General features: G+C 38.5%; 1 protein-coding gene across 4 annotated transcripts in view; it reads left to right on the top strand.

Annotated features, from left to right (window-relative positions):
- The window catches only part of RNF130 (ring finger protein 130), a 49,604-nt gene that overhangs the window by 11,281 nt on the left and 17,288 nt on the right, over positions 1–21,035 (top strand). For all 4 annotated transcript variants that reach the window (XM_030458879.1, XM_030458883.1, XM_030458882.1 and 1 more), the window contains 4 exons: positions 8,717–8,967; positions 12,348–12,419; positions 14,189–14,271; positions 20,233–20,329. In XM_030458879.1, the coding sequence (XP_030314739.1) occupies positions 8,717–8,967; positions 12,348–12,419; positions 14,189–14,271; positions 20,233–20,329 (503 nt within the window). The remainder of the gene's footprint in view (positions 1–8,716; positions 8,968–12,347; positions 12,420–14,188; positions 14,272–20,232; positions 20,330–21,035) is intronic.

The raw sequence follows: 21,035 nt of genomic DNA, 5'->3' as shown, positions 1-21,035 counted from the left end.
TTGAGCCTGTTCAGGCAAATGTGTAGAGCAGTCTTAACCACATTCAGGGCACTCTCTCATTTTCCTTTTTTTGCCTTTTCAACCATATCACTGCTAGTTGGCTTTTTAGGTGGTGAATGACCAACATCATCTGGTGATTAAATATTCAGGTGCTGTAGATCTCTTATCTTTACTATTTTCTGTCCCTAAAGTTCAGGAGTTGAAGCTGTGTGGTTGATAGCTGTTCTGCTGCTGATTCTGTTGGGTGTGTGTTTAAATAGATTTGATACACAGTTTAAAGGAAGGTGAGCCACCAAGTTGGCTTTATTTCTATATGATGCTTAGTGCTCTAGAGTATTCCTCTTTTCATTTAAAAATATATTCTTCACAAGACAATCTTGCTGCTGTGTTATGGTGACCAAGTTCACTGCTCTACATTTTATGTCCATAGACAGGTCAAAATAGACCTCATGTTATTTTATAGCACTGTAACATAATCTTCATACTGCTGCATACTGAGCCTTACAAGTATTCTGTCTTCCTGGTGAAGCAGAGAAGAAAGTGGTGACTGCTGATAACGTACACCCTGTGAATTGCATGCTTCTCTGCTTTGGTATCTGCATGAATTCCAGTCACCAGCTTAGGCAACATCTGTACCAAAAATAAGTAAAATATTGTACAGATTTATGTATGGTGCCCACCTGCAGAGAGGTGATTCCCTATGAAAAGAGCTCAGTAAGCATTTCTCCCCCATGGGATTAATATTTTATCCAAATTATTTTATGCTTGAACACACATTTGAATATTTAATCTTATGTACATTTGTTTGTACACTGCATATTACTAAACAGAATATAAATTCTTTCTGGTAGCCACATAACAACTGTCACTCTTGAATCAGCCTTTGTCAAATGAACAGTTTCTGTTTCTAATATCAGAATGTGCTTTTTCTTATAGTCTCTGCTTCTTTGACTTCAAGTTGAGTTTTAAAGTAGGTATTGACCTTAGGGTTTTGGAAAACTTAAAATATGTATTTCTGTTAATGTTATTTGCAACATTTTCTTTTCCCTGTGTATATTTTTGTATGTATTACTGTGTGTATGTAAAATACATGTATTTTACACATTCTTGTGGATGTCTTATATCAACCTAAAAGAAGGACATATTTCCCAGCATAGGTTATGTTAGCCTATGATATCACTGGCAGGAAGGCAGTTTTATGAGTGCCTTTGCTGTTTCTTATAAGCAGAACAAATAATGTCTAATGTAAAAAAGAGCCTGTGTGATAGAGAAAATATGTAGTGGCTCTCTACTTTACAATCAGTTATGAGAATAGGAAGGAAATGCAGGTGAAATAACTTTTCCTTTTTTTTTTTTTTTTTTTGATTGTGTGTGGTAGAAACAGTCCTGTCAAATACAAGAGAGTTCACATTTAATTGAACTTCCCTATTAAAATACATACTTGTATTTGGGTTTATAGAAGAGCATATAAGCCAAAGAAGCCTCTGAAGTTAAATTTTCATATTCAGAATTTATGGAACAGATATCAACAGAAAAAGATAAACAAATATAGAACAAAGTGTCAAAATTAAGTTGCTGGATTCCAGTAACTGCTGTGCTGAAGAAATTTCCTGATGTATACAACTTCTAATATAACACTTTTTCCAGATGATTTACCTGATACAGGTAAATCTCGTGAAGTCTTTAGCTGCAAACATCTCAAAGATCAATCTTTGTTGCACTCTTGAAGAAAGGATGTGTTTTATTGCCAGAAGGTGTGTGTCTTCCATGGTGTGTGCAGAAGGTGACATTTCCCTGCTGCAGTACTGGGGAGAGCTGCCCAGAGCTGCTCCCAGGAACAGTTTCCTTCCATGGAAAGATTTCTGATTGCCCCTCTGTTTGCTTAAAAAACACACTGACACAGGAAGCAAGGTACTGGCTTCGACTGGTGATAAAACTTGATTTTATGTGGATTATTTTAGGCCACTGGGTCAGAAGCAGGTGGGACAGGAGGTAATTTGGAGTTGTTGCCATCTAATGGCTGTTCCATGTTCTTGCCCTCATCCAGAGTGGGCAGACTGCAGAGATCTGGCAGGAGAAATGCCCCTCTCCTGCAGCACATCTTCCTCTGCTCCTTGCCTTTTCCTCACAAATGTCTTTCTGCAACTGCAAACTGAGCTGATGTGTGAAAGCCATGGCAGGGCACATTGCTGATTATTTAGCACAAACATATGTTGACAAATATTTCAGTTCTACACTAAATCCACAGCAAAAGTTTCTCTGTGTATCCCCAAGACCCGCTTTTAATCCACAGCTCAGATCTATTTTTATTTTGTATTACAAGATTGTTATAATTATTATTAATTTATCCTGCAATATTAGCTAACAGGAAGGTGAGATGAGTCATAAAATTTGAAGCTTTTTAAAAGGCAGAGTAATCAATAGTCTAACTACAGTTTACACATCTTTGATCATTTTATATTGTTCATTGTTTATATTTGCCAATTGAAAATGTGGGGAACAAGTGTCAACATTTTAGTTAACCCTGTTTCCCACTGCATTTCTTAGAGGTGTATAATTCAGAAAAATCTGTCATACAGATGTCTGACACTTTGAGATGTGGAGATGAATGCTTTTGAACCACAGATCCTGGACCTTAAAACAGCACTGATATCTTCAAGATAAGCCAGGGAAGATACTTTACAAAGCTAAGGTACCCCTGTGCCTGACAGAGCTTACCAGTGTTTTTGCATAGTATGTGCTTCATACACAACTGAAATAACAGCAGTTAGGCTCATTTTTCCATATCCAGCTGAAAGGGTAATTAGTTCTGTGACTGCAAAAAGGCCCACGGGACTGTTAGAGACTGTAAGTAATTACATTCTGATTCTTATCCAAAGTGTGAGCTCCAGCAGAGCAATTCCTGAAATCTATGGGATTCAGTAGAATCAAATTTATGATACTAATCTATGAGTATGCTATTTATGAAGCTTTAACAGTGTTTTGTAGTGTCCTTGGGTAAGGCTCTCCTGCTGTTTCTCCTTTGTGCTTTGCTAGCTTTGTTTGGGATAACTGTCCAGATTGATGGATCCGGATGGAAGCTGTCTGTAAATAGAAGAAAATCTGTAAGCATCACAGATTAATTTTCTTAGAAATCCCTGGGATTTTTAGCTTTAACTTCCATTACTGCCAATATGAACTGTTACCCAGAAAGAGCAAAATGGAAGCCACTGGCTAGCACCCAGTCCTGTTACAGATTGCTGCAAGAGTATGGAAAGTTTTCGTTATCCAAATCCAAGTGTCTATTTAAGTGATGAATGGACCAGTAAGGTCTACATTGTATTAATATTGCTGGTTAATCAAGAACGTGACACTGTAATCAGGTGCTTGGACCATAAATTGGGATCTAAGGTAAGAATTTTTGGACATTGGTCAGAAGTATATGTGAAGAAAGGTTGTTTTCAAATGAGTAGAACTATCTTTTGAAGATAAAGATTTACATATTTCAGAAATACATGAAACTGATATTGAGGAACCTTTTCCAGTAGCATATTTTTGCTTTAAAAAAATTAAGATGTGGCAGATGTTTAGGAACTTGTGGGAGGTTTAAAGAATAGGTGGGAGCATCTTGTATCTTAATAGAAGGATTTTTATTACTTTAACAGAGCTAAGTGTCATATGACTTATAACAGGAGATAAAAAGGTGCTCTCTGGGTGAGGCTGAGGAAATGATCTGCAGTGAAGGCCAAGTCCAGTGCCTCTGCTCTGCATGCTGATCCTGTATGGCATCTTGCAGAGACTCCAAGTGTCTTATTTTATTGAGTTGGGTAGGCTGGGTGTAGCAGAGACAATTTGACCTTGTCAGGCTTGAGGAAATGGCAGGAGCATAGAGTTCCACCATCTCCCCTGGATTAGCAAGATTTGGACTTGGGAATTAAGCAGAAGGATTTAGCTGTGACTATTAGTTTGATCTCATGCAGATTTCTCCTTAAGAAATATATGTCTGAGTGTTAGAATAGAGCAATTAGATGGCAAAATAATGTGTCAGCCATTGTAATCTAAATATGGCCCAATAGTTTCCTCTACTGACTTTGCTGTGTAACTCTCCTTTTAGGGAGTTTTTGTCATGGTAGATTATAAAGCTGATGCAAAATTCTGGCAGTAACATTAGCTGGGGCATCATTTTTTGTTTTCTGAAGCAGGGTGGGCACTAGAAAGATCACTTAATGCTTATAAAATTATTTTTCACCCATGAAGTTCATGATTTAATGTGCTAGTGGCTAGTGCAACAATAATCTCATTAGGATTTAATCTTTGTTTTTAAATTAATTGTCACACCCATCTTTGGAAAGCTGCTCTTGCTGTTTCTGTTTTTCTAATTTTGCCTCAATCATTTGCCTGTTTTTCTTAATGGGTGCAGAACTTTCTTGATGTCCATCACATGCCTGTTAGCAGTACAGCAGTGTGTGGTACATTGCAAAATAAAGTGTATGTAATATTTGGAGGGCATAGTGCAGTGCCCTTTCTTAGCTTGGAGAATAAAATCTGTAGAATCTCTCTACTGCAATCCAGAGTTCTGAGTGTTCTTCAGATATAAATTGTCTGTATTGCAATTCACAGTAGCCTGTTCCTTGCTGAACTTGAATATCTACTTCTTTGCCATCTTGGGTTGATAGTCAAAATTCAAGTTTTAACCTTAGAAGCTTTGGGGGTTTTTTTCCAGGCTGTTTTGTGTAGGTTTGTGTAGCAGAGAGGCTTGTGATTTTTGCAAATACCTGCTGGATGTTTTGGGATAGCTGGTTGTTCCACTGGCTGTATCCTGCAACAGCCTGATAGAAGCTCACAGTTTCATATATCACAGCCCTTCCATTTTTAATAGGTGGTGTTTTGACATCTATTCTGTTGTCTGACATTACATAAAATAAGAATCTGAAAGTGTTTACATACAGACAAGAATTCAACTTTTCCAGCATTATGAAGGCAACAGGATGACAAATATTTTAAAATGCTATCCAGTTGCATTTTAAAATCTATGTGTATTCTTGTCATTAAATTCTTGCCTTGCTTAGAAATAACTGATAAATATGGGGGGTTGTAGTTAGAAGTATTGATTTTGGACATCTCCAACAGCATATTTTATTCTTGAAATTGCACTTGTGTGATGACAGCTTGGATATGCTCTTGTTTACATTCTGATTAGATCAAAATAAAAATATGTGCAGCTAGACCTGTTTTAATAACTCTGAAGTTAAGCCAAGGCTCTTCCTCTTGCTGTCTGCTTTTCCAAAAGCCTGTTCTAGAATGTAAGATTTGTTCTTCACAATTAATTTCTCTGTTTTGTATTGGACTAAAATTTCTAGGTATCTGAATAACTTCTGTATGTTTCCCCAGTATTAAGTACTGTGGAATTTATATTTAATAGTTGTACTTTCCAAACCCACCTTCCCTAGCAGTGCAGCTTTGCATACAACTTTTTCCTTTCACTCAACTCACTTTGTGGGTTCCATGGATTATATCCCTTTCCCTGTGTCTTTCTTCTGCATCTTGATGTGCAGCTCAGATGTGTCTTGGTGTTTTCACAGAACTCCTGATCTATCTCTCAAAACTTCACATATAGCCATAGTACTTGTGCTTTCCTGTTTTCTTGGGTGGTGTGTGGGCTCCCAAATTCTGTTGGAATTTTCACTGTTACTTAATCTTAGCCCAAGATTCTGTAGTGTCTTCTCAGTTTTCAAGTCTCTCTTATTCTCTCCCAATGTTACATTACACAGGTTTAGTGATTAGCTGCATCTTCATCCCTTTTCATGCACAGAGTTGTATAACTATCCCAATGAAACATGCAGATGGTAAAATTGCAAGCTAGAGAGAGGTGTCTGGGCTTGGATGACAGTAATGAAATGATTTATATTTACAGGTGTCAGTATTTATCTTAGGCCTAGCTTCTGTCCTAGCTTATTATCTGTGGTTGAGTGTGTGCTTCATTTGTTTTAGTAAGCATTTGAGCTTTTTTTCCTTGGCCACTGTTCTTGGCTGAGAGCATTGCTTTCCATAAGAATATGTAGTAAGACCATATTATAACTCTTATGTACAGTACTATTTTTTGTTTTTATTCACCTGAGGATTTTTTTCCTGCTTAAGTTTCAGAAATGCAAGGTTTCAGGGTGCCTAAAATAAATGAGTTAGTGTCTCCTCCTGCCCCCAATTGTTCTTGAGCAGGAAGCTCTTGCTAAAATTATTTCGGGTGATGCCCCTGACAAAAATATGGATGAACCAAGTCCCAGTTTCCACTGAGCTTCAGTATGTTAAACAGGCACAATTCATTCTTCTTTTCTGCAGTTCTCCTTGGCTCTTGCAGGATCAGAAGCAGCAGAAGCACTTTGGCTGTTCCCAGTTGAGTCATTTGGAATGCAAATCACTTTGCAGCGATGCCAGAGGTTCCCTTTGTGCAGGGCTTTATATAAAATGCATGACAGATTGTCAGCTTTGTCACATTGCCTGGGCAGCAGGGAATAGGTAGAGGCCTTCAGCTTTTGATTCAGACAGAACTGGATTAGTATCGGAAGATCTTAAGTCTGCTTTGCTTTGCAGATAAATGTAAATCATGTCAGAACACTACACTGAGTGCTTCTGATATTTTGATACCAGCATAATTCTTGGGTGCAAATAAATACCTACTGGGGAAGCTTAGCAGAGCATGTGCTCAGGGCAACACAGTCCAGTTCTGCCCCTCTTTTCTCTTTTCTACAAACTAGATGTGAAGGCTGGGGAATACACCAAGCAGGATAAATTACCTGCTCTTGATTGATCTTGCACCATCTCAGCTGCAGGGGTTTGGAGTTGCAGAAGAATGTGCTGCATCTACTTACAGACTCTTGTAGGGATTGTGGCTGCTATTCCTGTAATTAACTGCTGCTAGACTGGGCAAGGACTCTCTTCCCAGCTGGAGAAATAGGAATCCAAGTAGATTTACTCTGAAAACATTGCAGGTGATGGATAAGTACTCATTCAGGAGGAAACACTGACCATATTTTTCCTACTTGCAGCTGTGTTACTACACAAGGCAAAAATTCCTTACTGTCCTTACCATTTCAATTTTAAATAAAGGAAAACCAAAAGTTCTTGGGGCTGTGGAATATTTCAAAGTTATTGTGCAGATCTTAATTTCTGAGATGATCAGCTTTGATTCTTCTGAGTAGCTCTGTCAGCACAGTCCACGACATGACTGTTAGGGAACTGGCTCTGAATACTGAGGAATGTGCCTGTAAAAGTTACTATTTGGCATTGCGAATGGAAAGAGTAATGAGATAACATTTAAGAATGTTGCACAACTCTATTAAAGCTCCCATTTTGGAAAATTATGTCTGTCACCCTGACTTACTGTGCCCTGGGTTTCAAAGATTCTGCTCTTCTGTGACTTCTACATCGTTTTGTGGATAAAATAACTTATTAAAAAACATATTTTGATTAACAGACTTTGAACAAATTCCTTTTGTTAAAATAGGACTTCATGTTCTTTACTGTCATATTGGGTTCTGTGTAACTTAAATTCACTCTAAATCCAGAGGCTTGGTGCTGAAGTTGCTGGCATTATACAGTTCCTCTCTGAGGGAATGTGACTTGGACAAGCAGATGGAGCAAGCAGATGAGCTGACTTTGCAAGCATTTTTAAAAGGGTTTGAGAGGAAGCAAATAGATTTGGATTAGTAAGGAAGATATTAATGAAGGTTTTTTTTCTTTCTGGCTTTGGTTTTCCTATAAACTTTGCTTTCTATGAACTTAGATCAGAATTACCCTGAGCTCAAGCTTCTGTTTTGGGTTGTTTGTTTTTTTTTTTTTTAATGGGGCATCTACTTTTAAAACACAGGGGCTCTCTCTGCTCTGCAGATTATTTTGGTCTTCATCATGTGTTACTGTTTTATTCTCTTGCTATCCTTGTACCAAACCCCTTCTCTTTGGGACAAAAGGTAATCTAGAGGCAAGACATTATGAAAAGCAGGCAGGCTGCACATTCAAAATGGAGCTGATGAATCCCACAGCCGGTTGGTGATGTTATCAAATGTGTCTTTGTATGGGTGATAAAATCAGAACTCAGACTTCTGGCAAGCTTTTTCGTTTCTCTTCTACTTTGCAGCCAGATTTACATGCTTTGCTTTCACTTCTGAGTTGATGTAGGCTGAAGTTTGGCTTTGTTGCTTCTGTGCTGGAATTGTAATTTTCAGGTCCTTCACTACCACGATGGCACATGAAAGCCACATAACCATGCAGGGGAACTTGTGTAACTGCAGAGCAATTTGTACCCAGCACTATGTAAAATAAGACCTATTCAGCAGTATCATTGAACTCCTCTGCTAAATGTTTTTCTGTGAGTTGTCTGCTTAGGTATTCACAGCTTCAAATCTGGAACAAATGTACTTTTGAGAGCTAGTTCTGGCTGCACACAGTAATTATAATGTGGGAAGTACTGTGTAACCACTGCTAGAGATCTGTTACTATGTGTGCAGAGCTGCAGTTTGCCTGTTAATGCCCTAATTTGAAAATCTGGGTTTGAAGGACAAGCCATGAGTTGAGTGCCCAGTAGCATGCTCCATGTGCTAGAGATGGTTTAGATTAAAATCTCCTAAATTCTCAAATGACTGTATATTAGGAAAATCTAGTGAGCAGTGTGCTGTGCTAATTTTAAATGTAAATTAAATGTTTTTCCCTTCTTTTTTTTTTTTTTTTTTTTTTTTTTATATAGGAACTGGAGACATTGTTGCTGTCATGATTACAGAATCAAAGGTTAAGGAGATCCTGAATTACTTGGAAAAGAATATCTCTGTCCTGATGGCAATAGCAGTGGGGTCCCGTGTTCCTCCAAAAAACTTCAGTCGGGGGTCTCTAGTTTTTGTGTCAATATCATTCATTGTTTTGATGATAATTTCTTCAGCATGGTTAATATTTTACTTCATCCAGAAGATTAGGTACACCAGTGCACGTGACAGAAATCAGGTAAGGGGACTCTATTTCTATTTTTTTTAATCTTAAGTTCTAGAGGTGATATTTCTATATATAGGAGTCAGTACAGAACAATGATATTCTAAGGAATATCCATCAAACAAGTGTTCAGAACCTTCCTGTTCCACAGCAGAGCTTATAATCTATAAGGATTTGTATATACAAAGTGTTTTCATCCTGAGCAGCACCAGTAAAAGGTCTTATGACAGGAAAGAATAGAATTGAAGCAAAATATTTGAGGTATGATGAGTATAAATGCAAGTGGAAGATAATCCATGATGGCTGAGTAATAAATACTGTATATAGATTGGGAATGGGAGGCAAGTTTAAATTGTGAATGAACTTGTGCAGTGTAGAGGACCACAGAGCCAGTATTTTTAATTCTCTTTGTGTTCCTAATGATAATAGTTAAGGTAGTTCTGAAAGTATTTCAAAACTGTAACCTGTCATCAATGTTAGGGTAAGAAAAAAGGGATAGAGCTGCTTAGGGATCTGTGTTAGCTTTCAGCTGTGTTCAAGACCACACTTGGCCTAGACTGCATGAATCTTCAGGCATATATTTTAGTTAAAAATTTGTCAAATATGCCTTTTTTTATATTCTTTTTCAACTCTTAATTTAAGAACTGAATTAAGTACAGCCATACTTGGAGATCCTGACTAATTTAAGCCATCACCTCAAATATGGATTAAACTTTAGAAGTAAATGTTTTACTAGTGTGGACTTAATGACCCACTGCCTCCCTAGTGTGCCTTGGCTTTTAAAGAGAAGGGTCAGGAAACCTCAGTAAATCTTCTGTGCTCTCTTTGCCTTTGTAGGAAGCTGCTGCCCTCTAGTCACTGTCCCCAGACTTCCCCCTGAGTTAGGGCTAATACACTGGAGCTCATGGTGAGGCAGTGCTTTGGTGTCTTGTCAAACCTAAAACAAATGCAAACTTATAAAGCCTCTGTTGTGACCCAGGATTTCCTTTTGAGTTTCTATAAATAATGTCTGATGCTGCAGGTCCCATGGGTAAATTTTCCTAAGGTTGTCATTCTTAAATGACCACACTGTAACCAGTACTTAGTGTGGTCCCTGGGGATGGTGAAAGTTTAAATATAACTGTTCCTCAATGAATGTCTGTGGAAGACTAAATTGTGCCCACTGCATCCCCTACATGGTACTAAGGCTTCTTTCAAATGTCCATGATTCAAAACAGTTGCTCCATGGGGAAAGGGCTCTTATGACCTTTTTTCTTTCTTTAGATTTTTACGAAGGTCAGGAGAAACTTGATGAAAATTTTATGTGGTTTAAAAAGCTGGGCTTATTAAACTTTAATACAAAGGTGGCGACAGCTACAGCTTGTTTTTAAAGAGCTTTGAGAGCTTTCACAGAGAGAAGGCTGTACTGTTAGTGATGAAATAACTTGTTTTAGGCTATGATCTTGTTTTCAAGTTATGGCAAGGCACATTTTTTTTTTTAAAAAAAACCCTACATCAAAAACACACTGTGCTTTGTAGATAGTTCAAGTAGATACTGGTATTTCACATCACTGCTCTTGCACACTTCCTCCAGAGGTATGAAACTTATGAATTTGGTGGTGGCCTCTTCCATCAAGGCAGTTCTGGCTTTTAACAGCAAGAATATGCTGTATGCCAATGTCCTAACTTATCAAATTAGCAAATCCTGAGCATTGCCAAAATTAGAAAATGGAAGAGATGGATTTTTTAAGTGGAAGAGATGAACATTATTGTTTAGCAAATTTATTTACATGAGAACATGTTTGTTTTGGAAGATTTTTGCTGAAATATTATGCTTCCTGTCAATCATATGTAGTACGACTAAATATAAATACTGCACACAATTACTTTGTTGGTAGCATTGAACATTTAAGTAACACTTCAGGTTATGCAATGATTTATCTATTCCAGCAGTGTGCCAGTGTGTTCTGTGTCATTAAGTATGCAGGCCAATATCCCTGTTCTAGGACAAGTAATTTAGATTTGCTTAAATTGACCAAATTCTCATGTGTTGAAGTTAGGATGAGATTTCTGACTGCAAGAAGCATATAATTTTCCCATTACTGAGCTTTGGTTCTGTTGCTGCTGCTTTTTCTTCATGGATATATTTCAGTAGTGGAACTGAGTATCTGATTGGTTTTTTTTTTTTTTAATGAGTGCTCTAAAAATTATTAAAATAGGAGTTGTTCTTCTGTGGAAACCATAAATAAAAATGTGCTTCTGTAATTCTAAAATAAAGGTGGTACAGTTGGTTTTGTTGGACTTCTGATATCTTTGTGTTTCTCAAGTAAAAGCAGCCTTTTTAGTTTCATTTTTTATGCAGAGACAGTGTGTTATTCAGGGGGGTGCAGCTTAATGGAGGATTTGATTTTCATTTGTAGAAGGTGGGCACAAAATACACACTTGTTTCAGGCTGTATAGGAGGTTTTGATAGGTGTAGTTTGTTTTCAAGAGCAGCACATCTCTTTCAAAGGCAGAATACTTAGTACAGGTGAGGAATGAAATACATGAACTTGCCGTTTTCCAGTCAGTGTAAACCAAATCTGCTGTCTCAGGTTGCTGAAAGAAGAAGATGGGAGCTTTTTCCCACTCAGTGCCCCATCCTTGGGACCCCATGGACCAGCTGGCAAGCAGCCCTTTGTTGGCTAAGAACTGGGCACTGCAGTAGGAATCAGCTCTGGAACTGCAGAAATGGCTCCTTCCATCCAACAGAAGTGGTCATAAAAACAGCATAAACAACAAAAAATAGCTTGGCCTCAGCGTTCACCTAGAGGTTCATCCTCAAACCAGTATTAGTTTCAGCTTTATTTAAGTCTGTATTGGCTTATTTATATTTCATAACCCATTATTTTTTTCTTTGTGAGATCATGGTGGTTTTGGGTAATAATAAGGAAGAAACTAGGTCACACTGAGAGGATCTCTTCCATCTCGGAATAAGATCAGCCTGCTCAGGGGGAGAAAAAAAATAGTATTCAAGCTTAAGACAAGAGCATGGGGTCTGGTACAGCACAGTGAATAAAAAGCAGTATGAACAGAATATAACAGTAATCATCAGGATGTGTTGCTTCAGCCTTTATTCTGCTGGCTGTGTTTGATTAGGTCTTTTACCCAAATGTTCAATTGCTCTTGTGGACTTTTATACAATTCATGAGGTTTATGCCCATGCTTATTTGTGGGCTATAATATCATGGATTTTTCCTTCCCAAAAAATCTCTTAACTGTGGGCTTTGCTGTGTATGCTTTTTGTCTTGTGTTGGCTTACTGCCATAGTGTGTATTGTGATGTTAATATTGAGCCCAAATAAGTCATTATAAAAGACAGAAATGAAGCTTTATTGTGAGGGTTAATTTGTGTTATCTTCTTTGTCATTTTATTAGCGTCGTCTTGGAGATGCTGCCAAGAAAGCCATCGGTAAATTGACAACCAGGACAGTAAAGAAGGGTGATAAGGTATAATAATAAGATTTTAACTTGGTAAACTTGAGCATTATGTTTAATTTTTGCTGGGGAGTCAATCTCAGTTTTCCCTTTTTCCATCTGATTTATGACCTTGCCCTCTTTGTTGGAAGTTTACTTTGTCCTGTGGCACAGTGTTTTGTGTAACTTTGAGTATCAGTGGATGCTGTAAGTTTGTACATTTCAAACAAGTTTTTCTTCTAAATACTACTTGCACTTCATCTGGCAGCTGTACAGAGCATGGTCTTGTGTGGTAGCTGGCTGGTTGTTTTGCTGGTAGGAGTACATAGGGTAGCACTGGTGGAATTCTGCAAGCTTAGAGTTACTGCATATGTAAGTTGTGTAAAGTAAAAATAAATGTAAAAAACAGGTATTAAAGGACAACCTCTTACATAAGGTATAAATAGCCAGTAAACTGAGGGGGTATATAAACAGGTATTTCGTTCAAGATAGTAAATGTTTGCTCCAGAAGTGTTTCTTGCCAGCACAATGTTTTTTTATGTTAAGCCCTAAACATTTTCCACTTCTATGAGCAGTACTGCTTTTTCTCTGATTCTCAGAGGAAAACCTAGTCACTTAATCTGCTTAATTTTTGCTCTTTAACTTGCAAAAGGCAAGGGAATTCTGGGTATGATGATTTTCAAAAGAAAATTATTTCCTTGGGCCTTTTCAGTGTCATTCCTTTTTATTTTTCTTATCAACACTATCAGCAATGGGAGATTGGAAGGAAGTGATGGAAAAATTTGCTTCTAGAGAGAAGCCAAGGGAAAAAAAATCCTTATTCTTTCTTCATCTCTATGTGGTTTTATTTGAGGACAACACTAAACCATTTCTGTGACACATAGATAGTGGGAACCTTTCCATAGTAAAAGAAAAGATGCTGCTGTCTTGACAGCATAAATTCAGAACTGGCAAGTGATGTGTAGGTTGTGTACAGGCAGTGTGAGATGCATCTGCAGGTGAACAGAGGGTAGGAGGAAACCTGCCCAGGGAGCAGCTGCTGTCATGCTGGGGCTCCTTTCTCTGTCTTGCTAGTGGATTGCTGGCATCTAAAAGAAAAATGAACCTGAACTAAGAGAAGGCACAGCCTGTTTTGTCACAGGCCTAAAATTTTAAGTATTTATATTGTTAATGCCATAGCTACATCCAAATGAAGGTGGCCCTTTATCATTAGCAATTTTAAATTATTGTGTTTAAAGAAAAACAAAATAATAAATTTTGGTAAATGGAGAAAACAGGGAAGGCAATCGTTTGGTGATCCTCATCTTGATATATGGAGAAGAATGGTGATAAATCTGCAAGTAAGCAGCAGACAAAATGTGGGACTACTTTGGAATAAGTAAAAATTGCGTATAGTTCTTACTATACAAGAGAATTCCAGGATCCTTATCCTGTGGGGAAAAAAAAAAAAACCAAACAAAAAACCCCAAACCCAGACAGCTGAATAAAAATATAACTTTTAGCTCCATTCTCAATTAAAACCTTTTAGGAGAATCACCACTGTTTTATAGTGATTCAACTGAATGTCAGAATCATACCTTTAGCTTATGTTTCAGATGGCCATTTACCAGCTCCAAATGAGATCAGAGTTCTGCATGTGTGAGGTACTCAAGTCATGTTGGAATATCATAACCCAGTTGATGCTTTTGTATCTTCTTAGCAACAGCCACTCGGCACAATGCAGTTCATGTACTAGTCACAACTACTTTTACCTTTGTCATAGCCTCAACTCTTGACTTTAGTTTTTGTTCTCTTCATTTTAGGAAACAGACCCAGACTTTGATCACTGTGCTGTTTGCATTGAGAGTTACAAGCAGAACGATGTTGTTCGCATTTTACCCTGCAAGTAAGCTACTGAGGTTGCTTTGTTTGGAAACTAATTTTTTTCTTTTTTTTCTTCCTTTGCTTCATTTTGTTAATATATGAACTGTGATTTGCAGACACATTCATTACATGTTTCCAGCCCTAATAACAGCTACTTTATTTTAGACTCTCATACCAGAAGGTATGAAGGTGGGTGCTGGTGCTGTTATGACAGCAGAGATTAAACAAAAGATTCTTATCCTGAGGATGGGCAGCTTTGGCATAGCAGCAGTGGAGCTTTTATGATTGTAAGGGAGAGGCAAGTGCAGATTTAAGGATGGAGCAGTGGGCTGACACAAAAAACTTCATTATAATGAACCAGGCAGGTACAGCTGCAGGATTTTGCACGGTAGATTTTGCAACACTGGCTGTTGGTATCTGAAACAGTGGAGGAAAAAGAGCAGTCTTTCCAGCCTTCTTATGTCCTCTGCTGTCAGTCAGCTGCTGTGCTATAATCTGCCTTTAGTCTCTCTGGTGTGTGCTGGGCTTGTAGCTGAAGATACTTACTGGGTATTCTGGGTTGGTGCTTAAAATGTAACAGCTTCCTCCTCCCTCTAGGCTTGACATTTACAGGTTCCCAGTTTGTTTCCATTTCACTTCCATTTTTGTATTGCTGCAGTATATTTGCTTATTAAGAAGATGCTTTTAAGTGCTTTCCTACCTGTTGACTGGTTGTGATGAATTGGTACATTTTGGTAGCCTTAACCACTACCAAGGGCATCTTTCCCTTGTATTTTGATAGGCAAAGCTTTCTCTTCATCTGCAGACACAAAAAAATACATGTAAGTTGTGTGGTATATATGCAGCCAAGGTCCAGTAATTTGGCCTGTGCTTGGTATATAAATAGTGCTCTGCATGATACTCTAGAAGCAACAAAGTCACGGTGTTGGAGTCCAGCTTCAGTCATGCTGCAGCACATAAGAGCTCATTATCAGACCTCTAAATCTTCCTGCAGGCTGCTCGGAATAGCCAGAATATTTTTCTTCTAATGCATAATGAGTTTCTATAATCATAAAAGGCAAATGGTATTTTATAGTGTAATGATCAAAACATGTGCGTTCTAATTCTGAAGCCAGAAGTGTAATTCAGTTTCCTGTTCTCTCTTTTCCTTGCTTCTTGGACTGTGGGAAACTGTGAACTGGTTTAGATTCTCAGTGTTGTTTAGTTCCTATACTCTACAAGTGTTTGTTTAGAAACTACCATAAAAAATAGTAGGGAATAGAAGAGCTTAGTCTTGGATCTGTAAAGATGTGAGAGCTTTAGGTCATGCAGATGTGTGTGCCTTTCTTTTCTAGAATTTGTGTTTACTGAAAGATGACATCCTCTGTCCCATAAAAACATATTCCCAAGTGGTAGGTAAATATTCCAGAGATTTATGATGTCCCATACTGCAATCTCAAGTAAAGCTTGCAGATATGAATTAAGCTCTAGTCCTTGGTTTATGTAGATTATTTGGAATTTAGAGGAGGAACTCCTGGAAACTGCACATCAGTTTTTAAACAATGAACTTTTCTTTTAAAAATTGCCTTCTAAGAAAGCTTCACTTGTGCAGTAGCTCAGGGTACTGTGAGTCTCAAGGATGTGAAATGGAGGCTCACAAGTCCCATTCCTCTGCCTTTCTCTTTGATACTGATCAGAGGTCAGAGGGAGATCCTTGCCAATGGATACTGACTCTTCATGTGGAAGGAAATAATCTTCCATGAAGAACACAGTGAACTTCCCTAATCAAACACCTGTCACTGTCCAAGCAACAGATACATTCTTGGTATCATGAGCTGTGATTAGACCATTTAACCAAGATGATAATTCAATTTTTAATTAAAAAAAATTTTTTTTCAAGTCCATTTCCTTCAGACACCTTTTGTGAGCTGCAGTCCTGCTGTCAGGGGTGTTTCCAGCTGTGTCAGGGAGCTGGATGAAGCTGCATCTGGATGCTAACTCAGTGCAGCCTCTCCTACTGCAGTAAAGCAGATATCAAGGCTCTTGTGTAGCTCCTCTGCTCTGTTTTTCACAAGAGTAATAAGATCAGTGAAGATGCAGATTACATTCAAAGGCTTTATGACAACTTTGTTCACTTTCTACTTCCCTTTTTAAAATGTCACTTCTCATCTGCTGCAGTCCATCTTTGAGTTGAGTGCAAAACCATCTTGGCTGGACAGAAACATTGAGGTGAATGCCTTCCATAGGACATTTGTATATTTGTATACAAGGGCCAACTGGTAAATTTCTTATTGCACATAAGACTTTTAGTCTTCAGCATCTGGGATGCTTCTCTCAATCTTGTTTTGGAGATTTAATTCCTTTCTGCTTCCTGATATTTCAACCTCTCATTTTAGTGCAACATGCAAAGTTAGTTTAAAAAAAAAAAAAGCAAAAAAACCCAACCAAACAAAAAATCCACAAAAAGCTGCAAGAGAGTCTCATAATTCAGATGAGGAAATAAATTGCAAGAAAAGGGCTTGACCATGAGGAAGCAAATGAAAGTCTAGAAGTTTTTCTTATGATGCCTGCTGAGTAAGCTGTAATCATTAGACAGTAGGAATCACTGACATATGACATCCCTGCTGCTTTCATCAATTTAAAAGTAACATTTCCCTTTAGTACCACAATTGTTGTCTGCATTTAAGTATAGTCTGTTGCTCTGTGCCTCAGCAGAGAGGAGCCTGGTCTGGGCAGACACACAGCAGGCAAAATCATCAGCTGAGCAAGTTACACCTAAAATTCTTCAGCAAAATGCTGTATTTATGATGTAAAATTGAGACAGGTGGGAAACTGTGGCCACTTTAAATAAAATTCAAAATATTACAAGCAATGCAGTTGACTTTCCATCATTCATTTTGGGCTTCAGAGTGAGAAATATGTTCAGCACCTATAGCTCTTACAGAGGCAGATGTCTATCTGAGGCTTACATGCCTGAGTAAGGAATGTCTCTGTCTTCTGTGAATATTATATAGGTTAAAAATAAGTAGTGTAAGCAAAGGTTAGAAGGATTCTAGCAAAAGAGAAACCTCATGGGCAATTTTCTTTATTCAGATAGTTTTTGCCATCACACTGCTGCATCTAGGACATGAAGAGGGAAAAGTGATCAGAAGGGGTATAGTGTGAAGGACTGAGAGATAAGGGGAGGGGAGAGCAAAGTGACAGGTTAAAGGGAAGCAGAGAGTGACATGGAAGAGGGCAGAAAGATGACTTAAGAAGGAAGAAATTTATAAGGGAGGAAGAGAATTAAAGTAGTGAATATGTTAAAATAAATGCCTCAAGTTAAATTCTTAGTATTTCCTGTAGTGGCCAAGAAGGGGGAAAGTGACAAAAGCAGCTAAGCCAGATTTCCATCAGTTTTATTCTGTGCTGCTGCAAGTAGATATTTTTATTTACTTATTTATTTTAAGAGCAAGTTGATGCCCTATCATCTTAATGCCATCTTTTCCACTTACTGCAGTGCCTTGGCATCACCCCCATTTTCTCTGCTACCTGCTTGCAAGGGCAGCCACTCTTTTCCCCCAGCAGTACTATGTATTTGTGGAAATCACTGCCCTGCCCTGGCGTTCCCTGCTGGGGATGGAAACCTGGTGCTTTCTTCCTTGCTGCAGTGAGCCAGACATCTCTCCTTGGCTGAGCTAGCTGTACCCAGCTGCCTGCAGCAGGGCCAGAAGGACCTGTGTGCTGTTTGCCAGACTGTCTGGGAGGTTTGTACCCCAGGGCAAGGGGAGCAGCTGCCTCCAGCAGTAGCCAAAGATGCCACTTCACACATTGATCAGGTCCCTTGGGTGGGATGCTGCACTGTGAGCAGGGAAGCGTGGTGAGCTCTTGTAAACTCATTCAAGCTTTTCTCCTTGTGTGTCATGTAAATCTGAGGGTGTTACACCATGAAATGAGACCTCCAACTCACTTTTTCTCTATGAAATGCTGCAAAGAAGCCGTGTTGTGCAACAGAGTCAGTGTTAAGATGTTTATTGCAAGCTGGAGGGCAACTGGCTTGGGTATGCTGACATAGTGGAAAAATACCTGCAGGTCACCTGTTTGGAGTTATGCCCACATGGGAGACTCCTTGGATGCTACCAGCCTGGCTGCCAGCTGTGCTCCCTCCATCCCCAAGGTGGAGAAGCAGCAAAAGCAGTGTCACACTTGAGTCCCCAGTGAATGGTTCCTGGAGGGACACTGTCAGCTGCTGTGACCTGGAGCATTTCACTAGGAACTCTTTAGACTGATGGTCTTGGAAAACAGGAGACACAGTTATGAAGGTGGAGAAGGTTTATGATAATAAAAAAATGCAAGGGCTTACCTTGTCAGACTTGAGTATTTAAAAAAAATCATGTCTTTACTATATCTGTTGCTGCATAACTGCTTTTTAACTCTTACAAGCAGAGAAATCCAGACAGAGTCTGAGCCACGTTGATGATTTCAGCAAGCTTTTTAAGGAGTAGATAAACTACCTAAGTGGTAGGCAGAGCCATGCTGATCTAAATCAATAACCTTTGGGGACTTAAACTTTTTTGAAGCACATTAGTAATAATCTCTGAAGGTTTAGGAACTACAAGCAAAGAATTGAGGTCTCAAATATAGTTGGGCTGTTTTGGTGCATTTCAACTATATCAAACTGCTAATGACTCTCTAAAATAACTCATAATATTTGGCAGATGCATGTTGGCATCCATATCAGTTGTCTGCTTCACTTGATCTGAGTGCTTCAACAGCACTGATTAGCTGATAACGAAACATTAAAGCTGTTTTCATACTTCTGTGGAGTCTTGATGTCTGCTGTTTCCCAAAATATTTGATTTTCAAGTTTGTCCTACTCTAAAAAAGATACTTCAGAATCATAAAGGGAAACATAAGCAATTAAAAGCTGTAATCTGCCTAACATAGAAAAATAGCATCTCTCTATGTTTCAGAAAATTTCAAACCCTGTTCTGTCACCTCAGGTTTCTAACCAGTGATTCCTATAGTTCTGTGAGTAATAGAGGGAATGCATTAAGATCTGATAGAAATAGAAGTGAGTCTGTATTTTCAGCAATTATTTGGTCAGTAAGCAGTATATATACCCTGGTTTTCATTATTGCTTTATTGCTAAAAATTTCAGTTCAGCAAAGTGACCAGCTGAGATTCTGCAAGTTTCTATTCCTGCAATATCTGGGATACAATTAAGTTGTTCTGCTCCCTGTCCCTCTTCTGTTGACTGTATTTTGTACTCTCTATGTCTATGCATCTTTAGTTAGTGGGATACACAGCTGTAGCTGACTGGAACCTAATTATTTTGGTGTACATTATCTCCTCCCTCAGTCTTGATACCTATAGACAAAGCAATTATATACTTTCTTTTTCTATGTTTGCTAGAATCCCAAGGGATAGGCAGCAAAGAAGTCCCAAACCCTACACTGAGCTTACTGAGGCCAAGAGCAGCACCCAAGAAAGGAGAGGATGGAGAGCAGAGCAGCTTTATGCTGCCTTGGGGGCATGCATGACCTCTTAGAGACTGATGCCTCAAATAGATGGCAAGGACTCCTTGTTCTGCCACTGCCCCTTCACCTGCTGGTTTCAGAGCACAGCTCTTCACTGGCTCAGCAGCCCTTGTAATTGATGTTCTTTGTCATGATCACCAGTCTGTTGTGTTGAGCTTGCCTGCTCTTGCTGGCTTGTTGCTCTGCAGAAAATACCACTGGAAATGAAAGATCTGGGTTCTTATGGTAAGAAGTTAAATCAATAAAAGGTGGAAAAATTAAATCTTTAAGTGTTTCTTCCTAGGGTAAACTATTGGTAAATGGTGACAACAACTAGCAAGAGGTTTTGATATTTTTTTCATATTACAATCAGCACAAATTGCTCACAATTCTAGAACAAGTTCTGCTAGCTTAATTTAAAAGAAGCTATCTAAAGGTTTGTTAAAGTAGTTCCAATCATATAAAACTGTCAGCAAATTATACATGTGCCTTGTCTGTTCTTCTAGGCATGTTTTCCACAAAGCCTGTGTGGACCCATGGCTTAGTGAGCACTGTACGTGTCCAATGTGTAAACTGAACATTCTGAAGGCACTGGGAATTGTGGTAAGTTACACTGTTGTGAGCTCTTCCTCATGTCTGAGACCTAGAACAGGAAAAATAACTGTAGGGGAGAAAGGGAGAAGTATATTTGGGTACCCTTACTCAGAAAGCATTTGGTTTTTTTTTAAACAATTTCTTTGCTGCTGTTAAAGCTGGTTTGTTGTTCTTTTCCTTAATTTGTAATTGAGAATATATTGTTATATTTGCATTTATATCGATTTCTTGTCTACTAGGTTCTCTGTAATCTATCTCCTCAACTTCTTTCAATTCTTATTTGTTAAATTAACTCTGTAAATCTCTTGTTCTTGTAGTAGCCTCCTTTAGGTACCCTTAAATTTGTTTACACATAAAAAAACCTGGCTGAGGCCAGCAGATTTTCCTCGAGCAGCTCTGGCTTATGGGGTCCCCTAGGACTGCTTTTGTTGGGCAGTTCAAAAAGGGATAGAGGTAAAGAAATTCAAAGAGGATTTTTCCATCTTTCCCATATGAGGAAAAGTTTGTAAGGTGGGAGCAATGCTCTTTTAGAAGAAAGAAATAAGGAAAAAAGAGTCTATCAAGATACTGTCTAAAGCAGGTTTTGAATCTAGCCAGTGGGAATCATCAGGACTCCATTTTAAGCTCTGCCAGTTGCAAATTTGCACACTTTCTAAAGAAATAGTTGCAGAGCTGTTGTGGGTGACCTATTTTTGCGATTAATCACACAGATTTT

This window comes from Calypte anna, chromosome 13 (genome assembly GCF_003957555.1).
Source record: "Calypte anna isolate BGI_N300 chromosome 13, bCalAnn1_v1.p, whole genome shotgun sequence".
Lineage (NCBI taxonomy): Eukaryota > Metazoa > Chordata > Aves > Apodiformes > Trochilidae > Calypte > Calypte anna.
The sequence above is the reverse complement of the archived record's forward strand: the minus strand, read 5'-3'. Positions and strand labels throughout refer to the sequence as shown.